Source organism: Haliotis rubra, unplaced genomic scaffold (assembly GCF_003918875.1).
Source record: "Haliotis rubra isolate DU_JTF1 unplaced genomic scaffold, ASM391887v1 Scf189, whole genome shotgun sequence".
NCBI lineage: Eukaryota > Metazoa > Mollusca > Gastropoda > Lepetellida > Haliotidae > Haliotis > Haliotis rubra.
This window is the reverse complement of record NW_025765880.1, coordinates 372,024-393,104: the sequence shown is the minus strand read 5'-3', so window position 1 is coordinate 393,104 and position 21,081 is coordinate 372,024. Positions and strand designations below refer to the sequence as shown.

The following is a 21,081-nucleotide window of genomic DNA, read 5'->3' as shown; positions in this document are numbered from 1 at the left end:
TCCCTCCTCTCCCCTGATTGTTTTCCCCGAGGATCATTTCCCCTAACCTTTGGACTTCATGATTTATGTGCACCCTACCTCTCCCAAATCCTGGATCCGCTCCTGATATGTCATCCATTTATTTTTCAGTGTTATGTTACTCGTCGCGGTTGTGTTGAAATGTTTTGAAATGGCGAACACGATTTATAGGCGAAGCCTCTATGGTTAAGACTTGACTTGTCAAGTAGAAACCTTGGATATGACGTTAGAGCTGGATCACGAAACTCAAAAAACTGAAAAACATACTGGGTTTTATATACATCAAATTTACTGCTCTAGATTTGACAAGTAAGAAATCTTCAAAAAAGGATTTTGTGAAATGTAGAGTCTGTACATCATATGGGTGTAAAGCGTGTATTATTTCCCTTTCCCCTTAGAAACTGATTATGTTTGTTGTTGAACGCCGCACTCAGCAATATGCCAGCTACAGCGGTTGGCCATAAGTGAGTCATCATTAGTGAAATCTCCATAGACTTACATGTTAATTAACGGTTTGCAAGAATGATTTTCATAAATTGAGTAGAAGTCATTTTATTTTTATGTTTTGCAAAAATCTTGGAAATCATCTTCAGCTACGTGTACATAAATTTTCTTTCACCTTTCCGTTGATTTGTTATCGAATGACACCTGATTAAGCACTATAAGTACAACTTAATTTAACCTATTCCATAGACAGCCATGTTAAACCTGATTGGTATGTCGAATATATGTTGTTTAAATAGTTGCAGTTTTCTTAATAATCATCGGAAAATTGAATGGAAATTATGTGTATGTAGCTGAGATGATTTCCCAACTGGTAGATAAGTATTGAAAGCAATTCGACCGAAGCAAAATTAATGAAAATTATTCTTGCAAGAATTAATTAACACGAAAATCTATGGGAATTTCACTAATGATGACTCACTTATGGCCAACTATATGGCGACGGTCTGTAAATAATCAAACCTGGACCAGACAACCCAGTGATCAACAGCATGAGCAACGATCCACGCATTGGGATACGATGACATGTATCCTACCAGGGACCATATCTATTATCTGGTCATACCCACATGTACATAAATTATCTATCTACGTAAATATCCTTCATATTTCGTTGTTATGAAGATTTAAAGAATCCATACAGGTTTTAATTGTAGTAACTGAAATGATTTATTCGACGATAATTTGTTATCTTTAAACAAACCCAAACATTTGACGTATTTCTGGATGGCGGAATAAAACAGAATGTTTTTGATTGATGTTATTGTATTTCAGTGTGGGCGGATTAGAAAACCAAGTTTTAAAACAAATTGATTATTATCTACTTGTCAAAATTACAATAAAGATTATTGTGCGATTCCATGACTTAGAACACTGTTCTCGGAAAAATAAATCGTCGCACGAATACATTGTGATAAAAGATGGTCCGCAGCGAGAAACGATATCTCGAAAACCGTTTTGGTCTCATAATAATATTTTAACAATTGGAATTGTGTCAGTAAAATACCCCTCAATTTCTCAGATACGTTCATTGGTGTTACTGGACATGTTCTCCATTCTGCCCGTGACAGTACTGCATCTGCCGTCATAATACTTGCATGTTTTTATGCATTGTGGTGGAACAAATATTAATGACTAACACATGGTTGTAAGAAAAATAATGGCATGGTTTCATCGAAGCTGCTAAAGTTTATAGGAATTATGGGCGTGAAATAGGTAAGAACCGTTGTATTTTGTGTTTAAAGACGAACGTGCAGTGGCACCTTTATTGTTAAATGAAACTGTAACAGGTGCTCGGTTTTCGTGCGACTAGCTATGGCTTGATCAGCCAGCAATTTCATTATAATTTGTTGTAGAAATATATTTTTTAGATGTGGAAAAGTATTAATTACCTTATTGCCTAATAATATTTTTGACTAGACGCAAAGAATCTATGCTTTTCATATTGACAACAAAGACGTTTGCCGTTCCATTAGAACAGGTGTTTTATCATTTTACTAATATGAGTATATAATATGTGAAAGAAATCAGGTTTGGGATACTGTTGAATGAGATGATATTACCTCAGAAGCAGGATCTATTATTATTAACAGCTGATATGATTAAATGAGTTTATGTGGGTATTACCTTTGTATTTTTATCACTTTGAGTTTGTATTACAATGTACAACAGTGTGCATGGTGTATATGTCCTTTTAACAATGGCCTAAGGTGCTCAGCCATTCTGTGTAGAATTGCATCCCCATATTTTGTCAGAATCTGCTGTCATGGGTTATTATTTTTGGTCCGTCAGCATCAAATACCTATACACAACTGTCACCAAAGAGATGAACACCTGCAAATCTTATTACTCTGCTGCCTGTCATGGGGAAGTTGGGTATTGATATATGGACTCAAAGTCAATGCATCAGTATTGCAATATTCAATTACAACCATAATTATCGATTATGGCTTCCCCCCTGGTCTTGTCATAAGCATCAAGAGGACTTATTTGGCTGAAATATAGATATTGATAATCCACAAGTATGTCACTATCAATGTGATGGTGATACATTGTATTGGTGATACAAAAATTAAAATATCTCGGTTCGATCTTCTGACAGGATTACAATGATATCTATCCTAGTCAGTGAGTTGTATATTGTGACCAGTTAATTAGCCAAATATCAATAGTTCTCAAAAGTATTGTGATACATACGAGGACAATGTGACTATTTGTGATATTGGTTGATAGTGTGTCACCTCCAATGGCAAGGGACATTGATCATAACATCATGATCAGTGAGTGTTTTTTTGTGGCCCAGACCTGACTTCTTACAGTGTCAATATATCACTTGTATAGCATAAGATCATCATTAAATATTCAGTCATTAAGAAAACAGAACATAAGATGTATAAACTCCCAGGCATATCAGATTTATCTACATCATGCGAGATCAAGTGTGTTCCTTTAAATCATTTTCATCAATATCAAGGTTGAAATTTCCAATTTCCAATTGATTAGTAAATTTGTTGAAGACCTTGATAAAGGGACCATATGTTCTTGTGTACAATGTCCATTGGAATATAATCATGGACACTAATTTGGGGAGTTTGATCTTAGCGAACTATGTTACTATGGTGTACATTGTGTACCATACACAGTGAGAACTTGTATCGTTTCACTTCAACTCAGGTAAACATGGTAAATACAAATGTTGTAATGAAAGATATTGATTATTCACTATTGTGGTTGTGTTGTCCTTTACACTACACATATCATATGTACAGGGATCAATAGAGCAATATTGTTATGTGTAATTTGTTCAAAGTTATTAGTTACCTGTACATGACTGAATGAATATAGACAATAATAAATCACATAAATTTGACTGCAGTTGTAGGGAGAACTTGATTTGGAAACTACCATTGTATCTAGAAAAATATAGCTCAATGACTTAATTAGTTCATGTTATTGTATCCCTATTGTGGAGATGTCTGCTAATAATATCAATCAATGTATTGTCTGGTCCAGACACAATTATTTCCATGCTACCATACAATAGCTGTAATATAATGTATGAAGTTGTACCTTTAATTATATCTTTAATACTGAAATAACAGCAACACTTAATAGATTGTTTATTATGTCAAATGAAATAACAAATTCTTCTAACATAACAAACAAACATCTGGAATAGAATTGTCTCATAACCCCCTTATGTTATTGTTTATTTGCTGATTATACAGTATATATTAAAGAACACACCACGGTTTGATTGCCCAGATGGGTACAATGTGTGAAGCCCATTACTGGAATATTGCTAAAAGCAGCTTAAAAACTAAACTCACTCACTACTAAAGAACAGCAACATGATAATACTGAGTGAACGTGCTGTCATGCTGTGAATGACAATAGCGATATTCATGCTCACACTTTCAACATATCTAATCCTGCCATGTCATAAAATCGCAGACAACACATTAGTGTGGAACTATAGTACTGTCGAAAATAGAGAAAAACTGTTTTTAGGCTGTTACTCTGTATCCCTAAAATTGACACAACTGCAAATAGCACATGTCGAAAAAAACCACTTCGGCCTAACTTGGCATTCAGTGGGATGCGTAATAGGATATCCAGAAAAGCATGTTTACTCGTAAAATCGGGCAAAACTTAGAAAAAAATACGAATAGCTGCTGAAAACAATAGATCAGACTATAGATGGCAATTAGGTTGCTCAGCCAGGTATGACGACGGACCATTGACTCACCTGGCATGAAATGCATGTGCTGCCTACAGGCGCCCAAGGGGTCATCTCAAAGATATTTTGTGCTTTTTCATGTGTGTTGACTATGCCTCATCTATTGATTAACATCTTAAGTGTCTTTCTTTCATAAAGTTTATGTTGTGATATGTAAAAGAGTTTGATACCTAATAACCATAGAAACGCATCATATTAAATGTCTCAAAATATATAGGTGGCATGACCACCCGATCGCGAAGATCGACAGGACTGGATATTATTTGTAAATTGTTATGACATGCCGTGTACTTCCCCAGTATAATTGCTCTAAAGGATTATCGTATCTTAGCTGATATCTCTATCCCCAAGCCCGACCCCAACGATCGTCTGCGACACCCGTCCAGGTTTTGCTTTTGAGACGAACCCTCCTATCTGTTTCTTTTTATAGTGACAGTGAGACTCCATGGTAGCTACATCCTTAATAGTTTCAGCATGAAAGTTATTATTTTTTACGCCAGCTATCGTTTATAATGAAGCTACGTCTAAATTCAAATTGGTCACTTAAAAAGTGTCCTTTATAATACAATATCGTCACACACTAATTTGCATACAGCCATGGTCTGTTCCAAATAATTCGTTTTGGACTTAGAAAAAAATCGCATTGCTCGTTTCTGCACTAATCTCTCCTCAGTAAAGTCCTTTTTCTACGTTTCTTGTGTCCCTACCATTGAGACTGTAGTTAGGCCAAACTTAGTTTAAGAGATATTTCACACTTGCACATATCAACTACATAAATTGTAGAGATAAATGAGAAAATACCGTTTTTTTCTATTTCCGACAGTACTATAGTAACCATGATGCCTTACAACAGTTCTCACAGTGGACTTTCATGCGAAATTCATGGAATGCATACAACATGTATACCAAAGACAATGATTCCATTACACAGTATCTCCTTATGGTTGAATGTTTCTAAGTGTTTGTGTTTTGTTGATTCTGATTTCAGCCCCTACATTTACATGTGTTGACTTAAAGGCACTATTTTACACCACACCTCTCTAAGAATACATAATGTATTTCACTCAATAATACTAACTATCAGCCCTCAGGGAAGCTACCATATAATTTATTCCCCCAAAATTACGTATTTACATTACAATGTTAAATTAAAAAGTTCGAATGAATTAATGCAACGTTGCATTAACCCCACATGCGACAGTTTTCAATGTATGAAGCAATTGTTTACATTCCATATATGGCAAGTTTTCTCTGTTTGGAAGCTGTTCGCCTCGAAGTTTCAATTATCGATTTCAGGCAAGTCTTAAGGGATAATTAGATAATATGCTCCAATATATATATTATAGGCCAAACTATTGTCGAAAAAGTCTGAAACTGTGCCTTCAAGCAAACATTTCTTTCATAACAACTGACGTTAAAATTTAGATACAATGCATTAACCTCAGTCAACAAAGCTCTGTTTCCCTGTACATGCTGTAAGTTTTGAACTCCCGCGGTAACACATCTAAGTTTCTTTTGGTTGAGTTAAACTGTCTCAGTATTTCATTGAAACTGAAAACACTTGGTGCATTTGAAACTGATGACTCTGCAGTTTGCATTGTCACTGGAATACCTGTACATGTTTCTTTTCTGGCTAATGACATGTTTATGCTTGGCTCGCCAGGAGTAGATGATTTAGACATGCTGGCTTCCTGGTGGGGATCATTTAGAAAGTACATGATAGCCAGCTTTGAGCAGATGGGCCTGCAGCTAGCAACATTTCCTTGTCAGCAGTAGACTACATGGCCTGGGACTGACATTTCGGTGTTCACAGCTGAAGTGACATCTCAGAGTTATAGCTGCAACCTCTGTAATGAGTACTCCTGCTTAAAACATGTAGAATGTGGATGACATTCCCTCTTTTAAGGTAGTAGTAGTAGTATATTTTGGTTGTGATTTGATATGTGTTATTTTTAATATTTGGGGGTCATTACCTATATGGTGATTATCTTTATGGTGGGGGTTTGTTAGTCATCACATGATATGTGTGTTAACAAGGAAGTCGCTGTTAAAGTTCTTGATTGTGAAATATGTAATAACTGTAATGCTGTATTGACATCCAGTAAGATTGTTCTGCAGATCTCACTGTACAAGCTTTACACTCTCCTTAGTAGACTAACACTTAGTCTCTGAATATATACTGAGAGAACCAAATACATGTAAAGGATCACAGGAAAATTCAAGTGTTCCTTTATTATTTTCCATTTTCATCACCACAGCCCTATTCAAAGCTGGTGATGAAAACTGGAAAATATTAAAGGAACCCTTACATTTTCCTGTGATCCTTTATTTGTTTCTCTCAGTATATATAATTTGGACAGAAACAAGTAATTCCTCTTAGATTGAAAAGGAGCCCCAGTGAGAAGAGAGATTCAGAACCTGAGGAAATCTAGACTTGCTTCATGTAGAGTTTCAGCATTTTAGAAAGGGCTAGGTGGAAGGGAAACTAATGTGGTTCGGGGACTGTGAGACAGACTATCTCTTTAGTAAAATGTTCACCAGTGTTGTTCTGGTTTGGATTATATGATAATAAAAAATGATAATCTTCATTCCAACCTGAATGCACAATTGCCTGTAAATCGATTTTGTATATATTTGTGAATCGTGTTTATACCAACCTGTTATGTAATGAACTACCTGTATGACTTTAATAAGTACAGTATAAACCTGTATGATATTGTATAACAGGTGCACAAAGGGTTATATGACAAGCTGGTATATAAATCGTGTCATTGTTAAGGAGAATGATTAGCTGTTAGTTAGGGCTGGGACGGGTAGGAAAAAAATGGAATCGAGTACCCGCATGTGCTTACCCGAATCGGAATCGAGTCCCCGGAATTGTAAGGAATACAGCACTTCTGTCAACTGTTTGAATATTCAATCACGAGTTGACAGAGATTATTATAGAAACTTGAAAGGATGGCAATAAGACATTAAAACAGATCTTAGGCTGTTTAATTTGAATCTATTTAAGCAACATAAAGAGTAACAGCATTACTTACATTCTTCGTTAAAACACAGAACTTTTCGTTCCCGCTGCTCATGTGTAGATAAATTACAGTCGTTAATAATAACCTTCATTAATCGGACTCTACCAATGATGTAAATGTGTGTTACGTCAATTATAAAAAAGACAATATGAATCGTGTCATTGTTAAGGAGAACGATTAGCTGTTAGTACCCTGGAATATCAGCTCAGTACAACACTTGTTTGTAGGAGCCAGTCTGCCACAAACCTAGTTTAGTCAAATTTAGTGTCTTCTAGTCTCTTATAAAATAATTAGGAATTCAAGTTTATCATATAATCATCAGTTGTGTATAACATAATGTTTAATGTCCAAATTGTTATGTGTTATAATGCAGTATAGGGATACCGGTACAAGGGTGCCAATGAATCCCCATTGGATTGAATATCAAGAATATTGGGTAACAAATACAAATATTTTTCACCAATGCCATAACAAGTCACCAGGTGATGTATTATTCATGATGTATATTCAGTCAAATCATAACAACAATAAATTTTTGACATGCTTTGACAATGTTGATTTGTCAAGATAATGGACACATTATAATATAAACATAATGAAAGTGTTGACTATTATCCTGCCTTGCTTGGATATATTCCATTTGGCATATCTCGTTGTGATATAACCAACAAACAAGAAAAGACACTGTTTTCTAGTGATAGCAAATAACAGTAACAAATTGAAGGAATATGGTTTGATTCTCCAAATACGCAAGTGAATCATAACTGCCTTAGTGGATACTGAGATGGACATCAGTTGTCCAGGAGGTATTTTCATGAAGTAATGTCCCATCTTGGATTCAAGCCCAAAAGAGGTCCTTCAAACCTCATGTTTTTTTGAATGGACAAAGATGAAGAGTATGTGGCCAGGAAATGTTTGAAATGAACGCCTGCCTGTAGGCTGATCCTGTATCAGGTCCATACTATTCGATTGTTCATCTTTTATCAGTGTGTGAAATAAACCCCAAACCCAGACAGACATCAGGGCTGGTAACTTCGACCAGCCCAAAATGAATTTAACCAGACCATACAATCCAAAGAAAATAACTCAATTGTTAGTTACAATGAATAATTTAATTAACCTGAGACATGTATTTACTGTGTAACAGTCTATGCACAAGTCATTTTCGGAGAAATCCGACTCCAAGAATCGATAGGTGTCGCTGTTTTACTAAGTTTTAGTGATTATATATATGTCAACGCAGTGCTTTGAACTTGCGATATGATAGTTCAAACAGTAATTGTCAAGTCTAAATGTAACGCTCAAATTTTAAAAATAGATTTTAAGATGAGTGAATTTACTCAGATGGATGGAACACGTTATCTAAAACTTTTACTGGCCATCGGGCTGGTTAGCTGTAAATTTAGACCGTCCAACAGACATCTAGCCTGTCTCAGGCGGTCGGACGGGCCTTATTTCATACACTGCTTTTATGTAACATTCATGAAATCAAAAGCAAGAAATTCCAAACAATGCATATTCAAACGAGATTTGTTACTGAGAAGATTGTACAGCTTTCTTGTGTGACACGAGTCAGTGTAATTACTTGTATGTAAGTCAGCAATATTATGCATTCACCACATCTGCTGTTGCTGTTCTGGACATTGTCACATGGATGAACAGTGTTTGGCTTGTGTTATGAGATCATTTGACAAAGTTACCGAAAGCAGAGACATTTCAAACTCAGTTGGTGACTGCTTGATGAGCTTGTGTAAGCGAACTGACCACTCAGGACATTGATCTGTGTGAAAAGCCATAAGACTAACGCTCAATTATATTGATAATTTTGAGTTTGTTATATTATATAAGTGTTTGACAGCTTGTGCTATGAACCTGACAAGACATTATGCTCCCATATAACCAGATAGAAATGTGTGACTTTGGGACACTCACATTTTTGGAATTATTTACATCCAGGTAATGGGACAGTGGGTAACCTTGTGGTTAAAGCATTTGCTCGTCATGCCGAAGACCTGGGTTCAATTACCCACTTGTGTACAGTGTGTGAAGCCCATTTCTGGTGTCCCCCACCCTGATATTGCTGGGATATTGCCAAAAGCAGCGTAAACCACACTCACTCACTCACTCACTCTCATGGGTACAGTTTGTGAAGCCTATTTCTGGTGTCCACCTCTGTTATATTGCTGGAATATTGCTAAAAGCAGTGTAAAATCATACTCTCTCACTCACTCATACAGGCAATATACAGTATACCTATGTGGTTCTATCAAGACATGGCCTGTGTCACAGTCTGTGAGAGCAGATGATTAATGGAGTCCAAGTCAGTTATTATAGCTGTCAAGCACGTATGGAGCCTTAGCTTGAATGCAGTGACACATGTCGATAGTACTATTGCATATGTACGCATGACCCATCATACATTTCAGGTGGTAGAAGCCATGTGCCCGTGGTGAGATGAGCGTGACCTAATTACCTGGTCCGTCATCGGAGTCGGCTGCTGCTGTTGCTGCTGCAGTCACATTCCAACCTCCATCACCTGTCCCATGGAGAGCATCCCCCATGCCGGCTCACTGCTCACATCTATCGGTACGTATCACCTTCCTCACATAGCCTTGCTCTCCTTACTGCAACTACTGGTTTTATGTTCAGTTTGGCCCAAAAGATATATGTTTCCTTGTCATGAATCAGGATAAGTATAAAATATCAATTTTATCATAAAAATTACATATTTTTCCTTATCCTGACTCATGATTTGAAGGATATAGCATGAGTCAGGATAAGTATAAAATATAAATTTCATCATAAAAATTACATTTTGTTCACTTTTGATCATATTTACCATTAATTTGATCCCTCAACAGACCTCTGTACAGTCACTGATTATGTGATATATCATTTCTGCTGTTCACAAAAAGTTAAAGAACACCGAATCTTTTTATATTTCTATAGATAAACTGTCAAGCCCTTAACTGGTTTTGCATAGTACTGTAAAGCGTACTTATTTTCGCGTGGTGCAATTTTCTGCGGAATTGACAGTTTAGACTACATCGCAGCGGTCAATTATTCGCGCAATCAGTAATTGCCGGAACTGCCAGCTGTCTCTTTGGCGCCACTAATAGCAGTGAAAACAAACAGAGTGACTGAACCTGTCAGGCGGCATTTATTACTTACTCACAGGAAATCCCTATCTGTGCGATATACTAGTACACAGTAACCCGTTTACTCGGAAGAGATGAAAAACACATCAGTATTATGTTCGAATTCTGACGATCTGACTAATTAACTTATACTGTATATGAAGCTCTTTGTGATTTCAAACAAGCCGGGTTGTTGTGAATGAGATGATTGAGTGTTAGTGACTATTCGGCTTCATGGTGATACGTTTGTATCTACTAGTAAATGAATAAATAAAATACTGCTGTATTATTTCTTTCGAAGTCGTTTAAGTGGTAATCTGTTTTGTATCAAACCATCTATCATGTGACCAATTTCCATGGCGGCCACAACGAACATTGCTGTTTTAAGCTAATTCGTGATGGGATTTGGCTCATTATTTAATTATGTTTTGGGAAATCCATTACAGCGACAGTTAAGTTTGATTCTTTATGCTACTATCAGTCGTCATTTTAAGATTCCCGTAGATATCAGGGCGAAGCTGGCTAGAGTGAAGGAATGACAGGTTTATTAGCGGTGTATAAATTTTCGCTAAAATGTTTTTTGGTGCGAAAATAAAACCTGCTTGTGAAAATATACTACGTTTTGCATAGTATATAGTATGACAGCCTATGTGGACTAAGATAGAGTGTCTGCTCATAGAAAGGAGGGTCGTTTGTTAGATCATAGGTAATGGTTCTTGTTAACCTGCATGGCACTTGGCATTCACAGGATTAAGGGGATAAAACAAGCTCAAAGCCATTATCATGCGAGTAGGGTCACCATCATTTATATCGTCATATGAGCGAAATATTCTCAAGTATGACGTTAAACCCAATTTCACCTCACCTCACCATCATTTATAAGCCACCAAACAGATTGGCTGGTCAGGCACATTGACATGATTGATGGCACGTCTTCGTACCCTGACAGCCGAAGTCATTGTCCACAATGTCAGTCCCCGGATTGTCTGGTCCAGACTCAGGTATTTCCAGGTAGCGGTCTTTAACTGCCATGATGCTGAGTGGAGGGTTAAAGACAAATAAACAAAACCATATATATTTGGGTTTTTTGGTTCTTTCAGCAGGTAAGCTGGTCATATATGGATTGAAAAAATCATTTACATCTATTTGGTAGGAAAGTGAAAGAATACGTCCAGCAGGATGACATGGCCACAAGTCCACTGACCCTAGACTATTAGAGATTCCAAGATCTAGATATGTTCCATGAGCCACTGGTCCAAAATGAGCTCTGACACATTATGTTTAACTGTGGCGTTTGAAATTAACGTCATTCCTGAGGTCCGAAGCCAACTGAAAAACACTCTGACCCACAGCATTTGTTTTCTTATGGCCGACAGCTTTTTCATCCCAGTAATTAAGAATATTATTTCCATATTAAAATATAGGGCCTACACTGGTGTCTACCTCAAGAGGCGGTGAGGTAGTCTAGCGGTTAAAGTGTTTGCCTGTCACGCCAAAGACACAGGTTCGAATCCCCACATGGATACAATGTGTATAGTCCATTTCTGGTGTCCCCCGCCATGATATTGCCGGAATATTGCTAAAAGTGGCGTAAAACCATACTCACATACTCGCACCTATTGCAAGATTAGGTAATGGAATCAACCATTTGTTCTTTTGAAATGGAGAATAAGCCCCATATTTCTTGTGAAGAATTCCCCCACTGACAGAACTTTCAACCCCTATTTGTCTCAAAGTACACAATAAATTTATTCTTCAGAAAATATATGGTGAATTGTCTCAGGTGAAGGATAGCTTTAATGTGAAGAAGGGACTTGACTGCCTGAGGCTTGGAGCTTCCGTTACTGTATGGCATGTTCAGTATGTGAGTTCCTACATGATTTTGTAGGTAAGATTTTCATGTAGGACATATTTACTCTATTTATATCAGATGATAAGAGTAGAGTCTTTGCATTTTTACGTAAGTGTTGTCTTTTCTTTGGGATGCATGAAAACGTTATAGCTTGAATATGTTTTTTCATGTTGTGCAGTCTGACTCTCTGAACAAACTGTTATTGTAAACATGTTTAAAGTTAGTATTACATGAAAAGTCAATGTTAAACCACAATGTTGAAATAAGGTACTAGGAAAATTAATAAAACAAGAAGTTTTATATCCTAGGTTTTGATCAAAATTACATCAGTGTTGAACAGGAAAAGTGCGTGAATATGTTGGGAATACTTAGGAAATTGATTGTTCAGTTATCACTACAAGAAATATCAACCAAAATAGTCATGGTCCTTAACTTTGTTTGTGTAGTATATATCGCAAACTGCCAAGGGCACCTAGTTAGGAATCCCAGATAAAGCCCTGATAGATATGGGTTGGCAAACAATGTTCATTAAGTTTACAAGCACAGTACAAGGAGTAGGTCAGTGATGTGCACGAGGAATGCATCAGTCAGACATGGGTAGCCTCGTCCTGTCTGCCCATGTGGACATAATAAACAGGACTTCAGCTCTGTGGTCCTCTAATGAGGAGGAAGATATATGGACATGTTATCTAGCAGAGGCAAAACTCTGTGAGTGATTGGGAGGCTGAGGGGACGAAGATAACCCTGCATTGTTGTCCGTGATAAATGTGTGACAGGTGTGGTGTAAACATAGGTGGGTGTGGCCTGACTTCCTCCTCCTCATCACTGAGCAGAAAAAATCAATGCATGTGAATACTGTCCCAAGACATCACTGCTTGTATTGTTTATACATATGAAATATGATGAGAATTGTAGCATCAGTGGGGCTTCAGCAATGCTGTCAGAGTATTGCAATGTAAAGTCAAAGCTGAGTGAAGAGAAGGTAGGATCAGTATTCAAGTGATCAAGTAAATCTTAACGTGGAATCGGACAGCGAGAATGTTGGTTTCTTTGCCATGTTTATGAATGAAAGGAGGGGAATTACCAACCATTTGAGGCATTGGTTTGTGAAGTGTTTTGGAATTAGGCTCATTAATGTTATTTGGAATATGAGAACAACATGCATCTCTGGTTCTGTTAACTTTCATGTATACTTCACAAATAGATACGATAGACAGGCAGATTCTGTATACATGCCTGGCAGATTCTGTATACATGCCTCACAGATTATGTGTACATGCCTCACAGATTCTGTATACATGCCTCACAGATTATGTGTACATGCCTCACAGATTCTGTATACATGCCTCACAGATTCTGTATACATGCCTCACAGATTCTGTATACATGCTTTCACAGATTCTGTATACATGCCTGACAGATTCTGTATACATGCATGGCAGATTCTGTATACATGCCTGGCAGATTCTGTATACATGCCTGGCAGATTCTGTATACATGCCTGACAGATTTTGTATACATCCCTGGCAGATTCTGTATACATGCATGGCAGATTCTGTATACATGCCTGACAGATTCTGTATACAGGCCTGACAGATTCTGTATACATGCCTGACAGATTCTGTATACATGCCTCACTGTATACATCCCTGACAGATTCTGTATACATACATGGCAGATTCTGTATACAGGCCTCACAGATTTTGTATACATCCCTGGCAGATTCTGTATACATGCATGGCAGATTCTGTATACATGCCTGACAGATTCTATATACATGCCTCACTGTATACAGGCCTGACAGATTCTGTATACATGCCTGGCAGATTCTGTATACATGCCTGACAGATTCTGTATACATGCCTGACAGATTCTGTATACAGGCCTGACAGATTCTGTATACATGCCTGGCAGATTCTGTATACATGCCTGACAGATTCTGTATACATGCCTGACAGATTCTGTATACATGCCTGGCAGATTCTGTATACATGCCTGGCAGATTCTGTATGCATGCCTTGCAGATTCTGAATAAATGCCTGACAGATTCTGTATACATGCCTGACAGATTTTGGATACATGCCTGACAGATTCTGTATACATGCCTTGCAGATTCTGTATACATATCTGACAGATTCTGTATACATGCCTCACAGATTCTGTATACATGCCTGAGCTGTGTCTTCAGAAAGACAAGGCCTGACACATTAGCCTCTAGCTTGAGGTGAAGATGTCAGCCTTGTAATGAAGTTCTGAATTATCTGTAGCTGGACAAACCTTGTCACACACCTCGGCTGTCAGCTTGAGTGTATCTCAATGGTTGTAAACGAGCCACGCTTCAGTGCCTCTGTAGCACTGACACCACCACACAAGGCTGCCCCTTGTGTCCCCAGTCTTGTGTTCAGTGTGGGCAGAGGGCATATCTATGTTCTTGCTCATCCTGTTACACACCTATGTTAGGGCTCGCGGTGCAAATCTGAACGATATTGTTGCAATAGTGATAAGAAAAGTGGTGTTTAATGTAACCGCTTTACATCAAATGATACAGTAAACTCAAGAATGATGGCCTGTGTGGGGGAACAGAATGGAAAGGCTAAAGAAGGCTGATGAATGGATCTCAGCAGGACATTATTAGGTGGCTTTGAGCTTGGTGACTGTCCTTGGAGCTTGGAGGAGTGTCAGTGAGAGTGTCATACAGTGATGTGGAGTGTTATGACACTGTTGTGTACGCACAGTCTGTGTTCGACAAACATGGTTACGCATACAGGTGGGTTTCTATTTGAGTTATTTTTTTCAAATATTTGAATTTCATGGTGTTGTGGTAAAATGTACATTATGTGAATTTGGGGCTGTGAGGTTGATTCTATCATACCTCCCGTGAGCTGAAGTTGTAACTTGTGAATACAGCCATGGAATTACCTAGATGGAACAGACATCAGCTGGGTAGTTTATGTATGTATCATGAGTATCCACAGATGCGTTTTGACAGTTGAAGTTTAAACTATTTTTCTATGTTATTCACAAGGCAGTCATGTTGTGTATATCAACTTGTTTTTGTCAATTACCTAATTAACCTATGTACTGACAGTTAATCCCAACTGATATATTGTTTACCTTGGTGACATCATCAGCATTATTTATTATTGTTATTGTAAATATTATTTTTATTTCTCACTTCGTTGCACTTGTTTTGGGGAGGGTTACTCGGCGTCTCAGTTTGTTTTGCTGAGAAGCAATAACTTGATCATCCATGTAGGTTTCAGCTGGTTTTTGGTCTGAATCTGACATTCTGAGGTGACCCAGATTTTGAACTGTGGTTGTCAACCCACACTTGTTTTAATAGGTTTCATTAAAGTAAATACCAGATACAATCTTTGTCAGTGAAATACCATTTCTCATACTTTCTCATATACTCAATGAGAAACACTTAAAAACACTATGAACACTTGTCAGGGACTATCACAAGCCGATATTTGATATTTAAATTCCCAGATTAGAGGTACATGTTATGGTTATCTCCCAAAACTTCTACACGCCAAAACTTCTACATGCCAAAACTTCTACAAAAAGTCAAGGCAGAATTATGCACGTACCTATGGGTATAATGGAACAGCCCAGGGGTGGGATTATACACCTAGTTGCGGGTACAGCAACGTGCAGAAAACTTGGACAAAGTACTGTGACTATGTGTCCCAGTCCACCCTGCTGTGAATGGGTACCTCGTAAAGATGGGCAAGCCGCAATAACTCTGTGTGCCTTGTGGCAGCAAGAGTTGTATGTTCCCCAGGGAGTTGAGATTGATAATAAGATGTGCCGTTGAGATGACATCCAATGATCGAGGGAAACAATACCAGTGCCTTGACATTCAGTATAGTAATGTGAAGGAAAAGATTGTTCTTTAGCTTCTTTGGAGAAGTATACAACTGAAATGCTGAACACTGTGAAGATCTGGGTTAGAATTGGTCTTCAGCAACCTATGCTTGTCATGAGAAGCAAGACCTGGGTTAGAATTGGTCTTCAGAAACCTATGCTTATCATGAGAGGCAGTATCAGAATCGGGTGGTCAGGCTCACTGTCTTGGTTGACACATGTTATTGTACACCAGTTGCATGCTATTGATCACTGGATTGTCTGGTCCAGTCTCGATTAATTACAGACTGCTGCCATATAGCTGGAATATTGCTGAGGGTGGCATTCAACAAAGAATAACCAAAGCAGCAATAACCCACTCCCTAACTCACTCGTCTTACTGTTTCAGGTACCGTGGTGTGTGTGGTGACATTGTTGACACTATGTCTCCCTGCCCATGCCGTCTCCACTGTCTCCCGAACAAACACACCCCTTTCGGATACACCCCTCTCCACATCTATACAGCCCAGTTTCAGCTCCAGCCTGCACCCAGGATCAAGCATCACCGTAACAATTCCATCTAGCGGTCTTCAAACACATGGCACGACAGACATCACAGACCTGCTCCATGTATCATCCTCAAGTGACACATATATATCAGAGCCAGTGACAGGTGAAACTTTTAGTCAGCCATTCCGGACCACATCTCCCAGTTTGTCAGTTGGACTTGACATCAACCATGTCAGCAGCTTGTCAGTCAGTCAATCTGACGCTCTCAGTGCAATCTCAACCACCACCTTGGTTTTGGAACCTGCCCGTCCCACCCCGTTGTCATCAGTTGTAGAATCTACAACAGTACCTGGATCATCTTATTCTCCAGAAGTAGGGGGTATGAACAAATCAACAACTACAGTTACTACAGTGAGTTCACAGAGGACTACAGTTGTGAGTAATGACTCAGTTACAAAAACAACGTTGGATGGTATCGGAGGTGGGACAACAACGACCACGTCCCCAATTTTTGGTAATGGTAGCTGTTCAGGCAACAACACTGGATGCCCAGAGTATAACGGCCGCATCAATATGGAACTGTCTACCCCAGCTATTATAGGCATTGCCGTAGGTGCTGCAGTCCTTGTTATTGTTGTAGGTAAGTAGTATCAGGAAAGTTATGGGGGTGATATGTAACAGGCATTTAGCCAGTTACTTCTTTGTGCGTCATATTTAGAAGTTGGAGAGTCAGATGGATGAACAACTTCTTTATTCAGGTGATGCGATATTTCGATACAGATTCTTGTATCGTCAAGCAAGTATGACTTTTGACAATGATACAAGAATCTGTATGGAAACGTCGCATCACCTGAATAAAGAAGTTGTTCATCCATGAAGTTTGTTTTTATCAGCCAGTTACTGCTCATATAGTGTAAGAAGAAATATATAATCAGAGATTTCTTCTGAAATTGGTCTTTAGGTGACAAAGATCTTTGGTCGTGCTTTATGCACTTGTTTGCTTGGTCTTGGACCCACCTGGAATTAGTTATTTACAGGTCACCATGATGTAATGACCTGACTATTCCGGACTACATTATGCAGGAAGTATACTTTACCCTCATTGGTCAGTCAGAGATTTCAAATTACAATGATAATTTGAGAAAATACTTTCCTGTCAGTCAGTGCCAGTCGTAGTTCACTACATGCATAGTAGTGGTCTACACAATACACATAGTGTATGTGTGTCAATGGATGCTGGGCTGAAAACACAGTATGCATCCAAGTAAAGAATGTATTACAAATCCCATGGACAACAGAGGACTTGAGTCGAGGTCCTTCTTCATATCCGACTGGGACATGTATCATTGTATCACAATTCTATTGATATATGCAGTTAAAGTGACAATTTTTTAACGTAAACAGTGACTGATTTTGAATACACTTGACTTAGTCAAAGGTTAGCACCAATTTGTACTTAATATACATACTAGACTCAGCTTATGTTGGTTGGCTCAATATCTTTTGCATTCCGGTTTGTTTTTTAGAATGGAGCTAAGATAAATCTCAAAAATATATTACTTGATTTGATTGTGCTGAATATATCATTTTAAACCTCACTTGGCATGTTGATTCAAATTTCACATTAGTGTTAGCAAACCAACCAGTTTATTAGTTTCACCTTGGAAAGTCAATTTGTGTATCTCATAATTCAGTAACTCAGGTGGGTCACATGAGGCAAGCACTGGGCCCCGTTTCACAAAGCTCTCGTAAGCTTAAGGTTCAGTAACTTATCTCGTACCATTCCTAGTAACATAGGAGGTACGAATGCTACCAGAAAAGTTACGAGATCTTAGGCTTACGAGAGCTTTGTGAAACGGGACCCTGGTCAGTAAAGGATGTGGTTAACCCCTGTTATATTTCTAGGTTTGACAGCTTGTGCTTTTGGTTTTGAATGGTTAACATGTAAGACATGTATCACCTTATCACAAGAAGTTGGTAAGCCATTATATTACTGGAATACTGTTTAAAGTGTCATTAAACCTCACACTCATGAACTCATGAACTCATGACCTCATGAACTCATGAAAAATGTCTTCATTCCAGCATGTATGTTGATCTTCATGTGTCGGCGGCGGCGGACATTATCAGGGTCAAAAGCTGATCTCTCCACCTACTGGGATGACAATGTCACCCTCAGCTACATCAATGGTCATCTGGATTACCCCAAGGTCAGTCTTCATAAGTGTCAATCTGGATGATTGGGAACAGAGTTACATTAAGATCCTCCACGTATACTTGTGTACTGTATGACATGCCTCCAATATGGGAGAGTCTGTAGGTGCTGAGTCAAGTGGACTCTGGGTTAGGATGGGGTCCTAGTCATGACTGCCCTTTGAGGCCACTGACTGGATCTGGTTGTCGGTTGGTCAATGGTGTGTAACCATACCACAACCTTATTGGAATTGGTGAATAATGTGAACTAGTGGTTTGTCTTTTCCAGACTTGATTGTCATACTGAAATATTGCTGAGTGTGGCAGGAGAGAAGAAACTAGTAGATACTGCTTTCTCTAAGTCTTTATTCAGCAGCAAAACATAATCACTAAGAAAATGAGCAGTTGATGTGGATGTAAACCTTTTCTTAGATCTTTTCAGGGGATAAAGCTGTAGCTAACGTCTAAAAATGTATTTCTTGTGGGTCACAACACAAGAACATCAATAACTGGATTGGTTGTGTAGAATTGATTATCTACTGTTGACATATAGCTGGAATATTGCTGAATCAGGCATTATGGAACAAATGCATTTACACTCTCACCCATGAGTACCCTGTGATGTTTCAGACACAATAATTAACACTCTGAAGCCTCTTTATTATCTTCAACAATCATTTAGAAAATAATTCATTAATTCAAAGTGTTATTACCAGTGGCAATGGTGTTGAAAAGAGCATTTTATTGTTTCAGGATCTGAGTGACGAGATGGTTTCATTAGACAATGATTCCTTCCTGAACAGCCTAGACAGCATGTCTTTCTCCAACGTGTGGGCTGGGGAGAACGCCAAACACACTAACTTCTGACACACGCAGAGTAGGCCCATCTCCGCATGTAGGCCACCGTATAGGCCACCTTCGGCCAACCAGATCACCAACACTCCCAACTTCTGACACATGTTGTGCAGAAAGGTCCATATTTCTATGGTTTTAGCCATTGGAATCGGACATTTCATTAAACTATTTTAGATCTGTATTTGGCATGAGTGAAATGAAAGTTCTTGGTGTCTTAATATGAGATGTTGATGTATCCTTGGTAACCAGTGCTGGGTTTTGATCTGAAGTAGAATGTTTGGGGGACATTGACATCTGGATTTGTGCAAAATTTGTTAACAGATGACATTTATGAGAATGGTAACAAGGTCTTGGAGAGGGTTCAGCTGAAGTTTCACTTTGCGCTGAGGGATGTTCTTCGATGCAGCTTTGTGGATGTCAATGGTATCCTATTCATTGCTTTTTGGCCAATGTCCTTGGGAAGCACTGGAACAAGAGCTTTGAAGAACAATGGAACAACAACTTGAATATTCTTGGAACAGGTTCAGTTGAGCAGGTACTTTGATGAACCTTGGGAAAGATACTTTGAAGAACAATGGAACAAGAACTTGATTAATATTGGAACAAATACTTGAAGGACATTTGAGCAAGTACTTAAAGAACATTAAAACAAGAACTTCAAAATCAGAAACTTGTGATCCCAGCTTAAAGAAGTCTTGGTTGAAACATCACAGAGAGTGTGATACTATTGTTCTTGGAGATATGATGCCATCAGATACACTGTGGTCTTGAGATCGGTGAAACAAGAACCAATGTGTGTCCCGAGATGATGACCACGTTATGCAGTCTGTCCAAAATATGCTAGTCTATGTGATTGATCAGGGCTGTTGAATGAAACAGAACAGCCCTGACTATGGATATGTCCTTTTCCGATGGTGCTGATGTTTGCAGATGTGTATGAAGGAGGTCACTCTGACCTATATGAGAGATGTGTTGTTTATATTGTTCAAGGCAGATAGTAGGGCAACTTCTAGGGCAACTGTTGTTCAACAACAAGGGGAATCACCCCGAGATGTCAGAATCTCAAAAAAACATATCATAGATATCCTATCAAAACAATGTCAGAGCAAGCATTACTATGAATATTTAATGTTAGAACCTGTAGTCTTCCAAAAGCCAGAGTACAAAATCAAATTAGACCAGTTTGAAATTAAGAAAGCAAAAAAAAAAGTAAGAAGGCAGATAAACTGCATTTCCAAAACAACTACAGAAATCTGTTGTGTTATTAAGAAGTGAAACAATCTGTTATATTGGGCAAATTCACCAAGCTATGATCCTTTGATGATTTGGATTTGTCCCTGGATTTTGTTAAACTGATATAGGTCAAATTTGAGCCAAAAAGTACCGTAATGGTCT

General features: G+C 38.3%; 1 protein-coding gene across 4 annotated transcripts; it reads left to right on the top strand.

Annotated features, from left to right (window-relative positions):
* Positions 1-1,495: 1,495 nt before the first annotated feature.
* LOC124274215 (flocculation protein FLO11-like) lies at positions 1,496-20,749 on the top strand. Of its 4 annotated transcripts, none has more exons than XM_046709546.1 (5): positions 1,496-1,737; positions 9,717-9,876; positions 16,538-17,278; positions 18,724-18,848; positions 19,585-20,749. In XM_046709546.1, the coding sequence occupies exons 2-5, from the start codon at positions 9,834-9,836 to the stop codon at positions 19,696-19,698; spliced, it is 1,023 nt and encodes a 340-aa protein (XP_046565502.1). In that variant the 5' UTR covers positions 1,496-1,737; positions 9,717-9,833; the 3' UTR covers positions 19,699-20,749. The 4 variants fall into 4 exon arrangements, with proteins under 4 accessions (XP_046565502.1, XP_046565503.1, XP_046565500.1 ...); XM_046709547.1 differs by lacking the exon at positions 1,496-1,737 and adding an exon at positions 5,999-6,110; XM_046709544.1 differs by lacking the exon at positions 1,496-1,737 and adding an exon at positions 5,999-6,167.
* Positions 20,750-21,081: the final 332 nt, after the last annotated feature.

Excerpts from the sequence above, each read along its gene's own strand:
- LOC124274215 (XM_046709543.1), top strand. The coding sequence starts at position 14,980 with ATGTGGAGTGTTATGACACTGTTGTGTACGCACAGTCTGTGTTCGACA. Across the intron at positions 17,279-18,723 it reads AGTCCTTGTTATTGTTGTAG|CATGTATGTTGATCTTCATG; the intron begins GTAAGTAGTATC and ends TCTTCATTCCAG. Across the intron at positions 18,849-19,584 it reads GTCATCTGGATTACCCCAAG|GATCTGAGTGACGAGATGGT; the intron begins GTCAGTCTTCAT and ends TTATTGTTTCAG.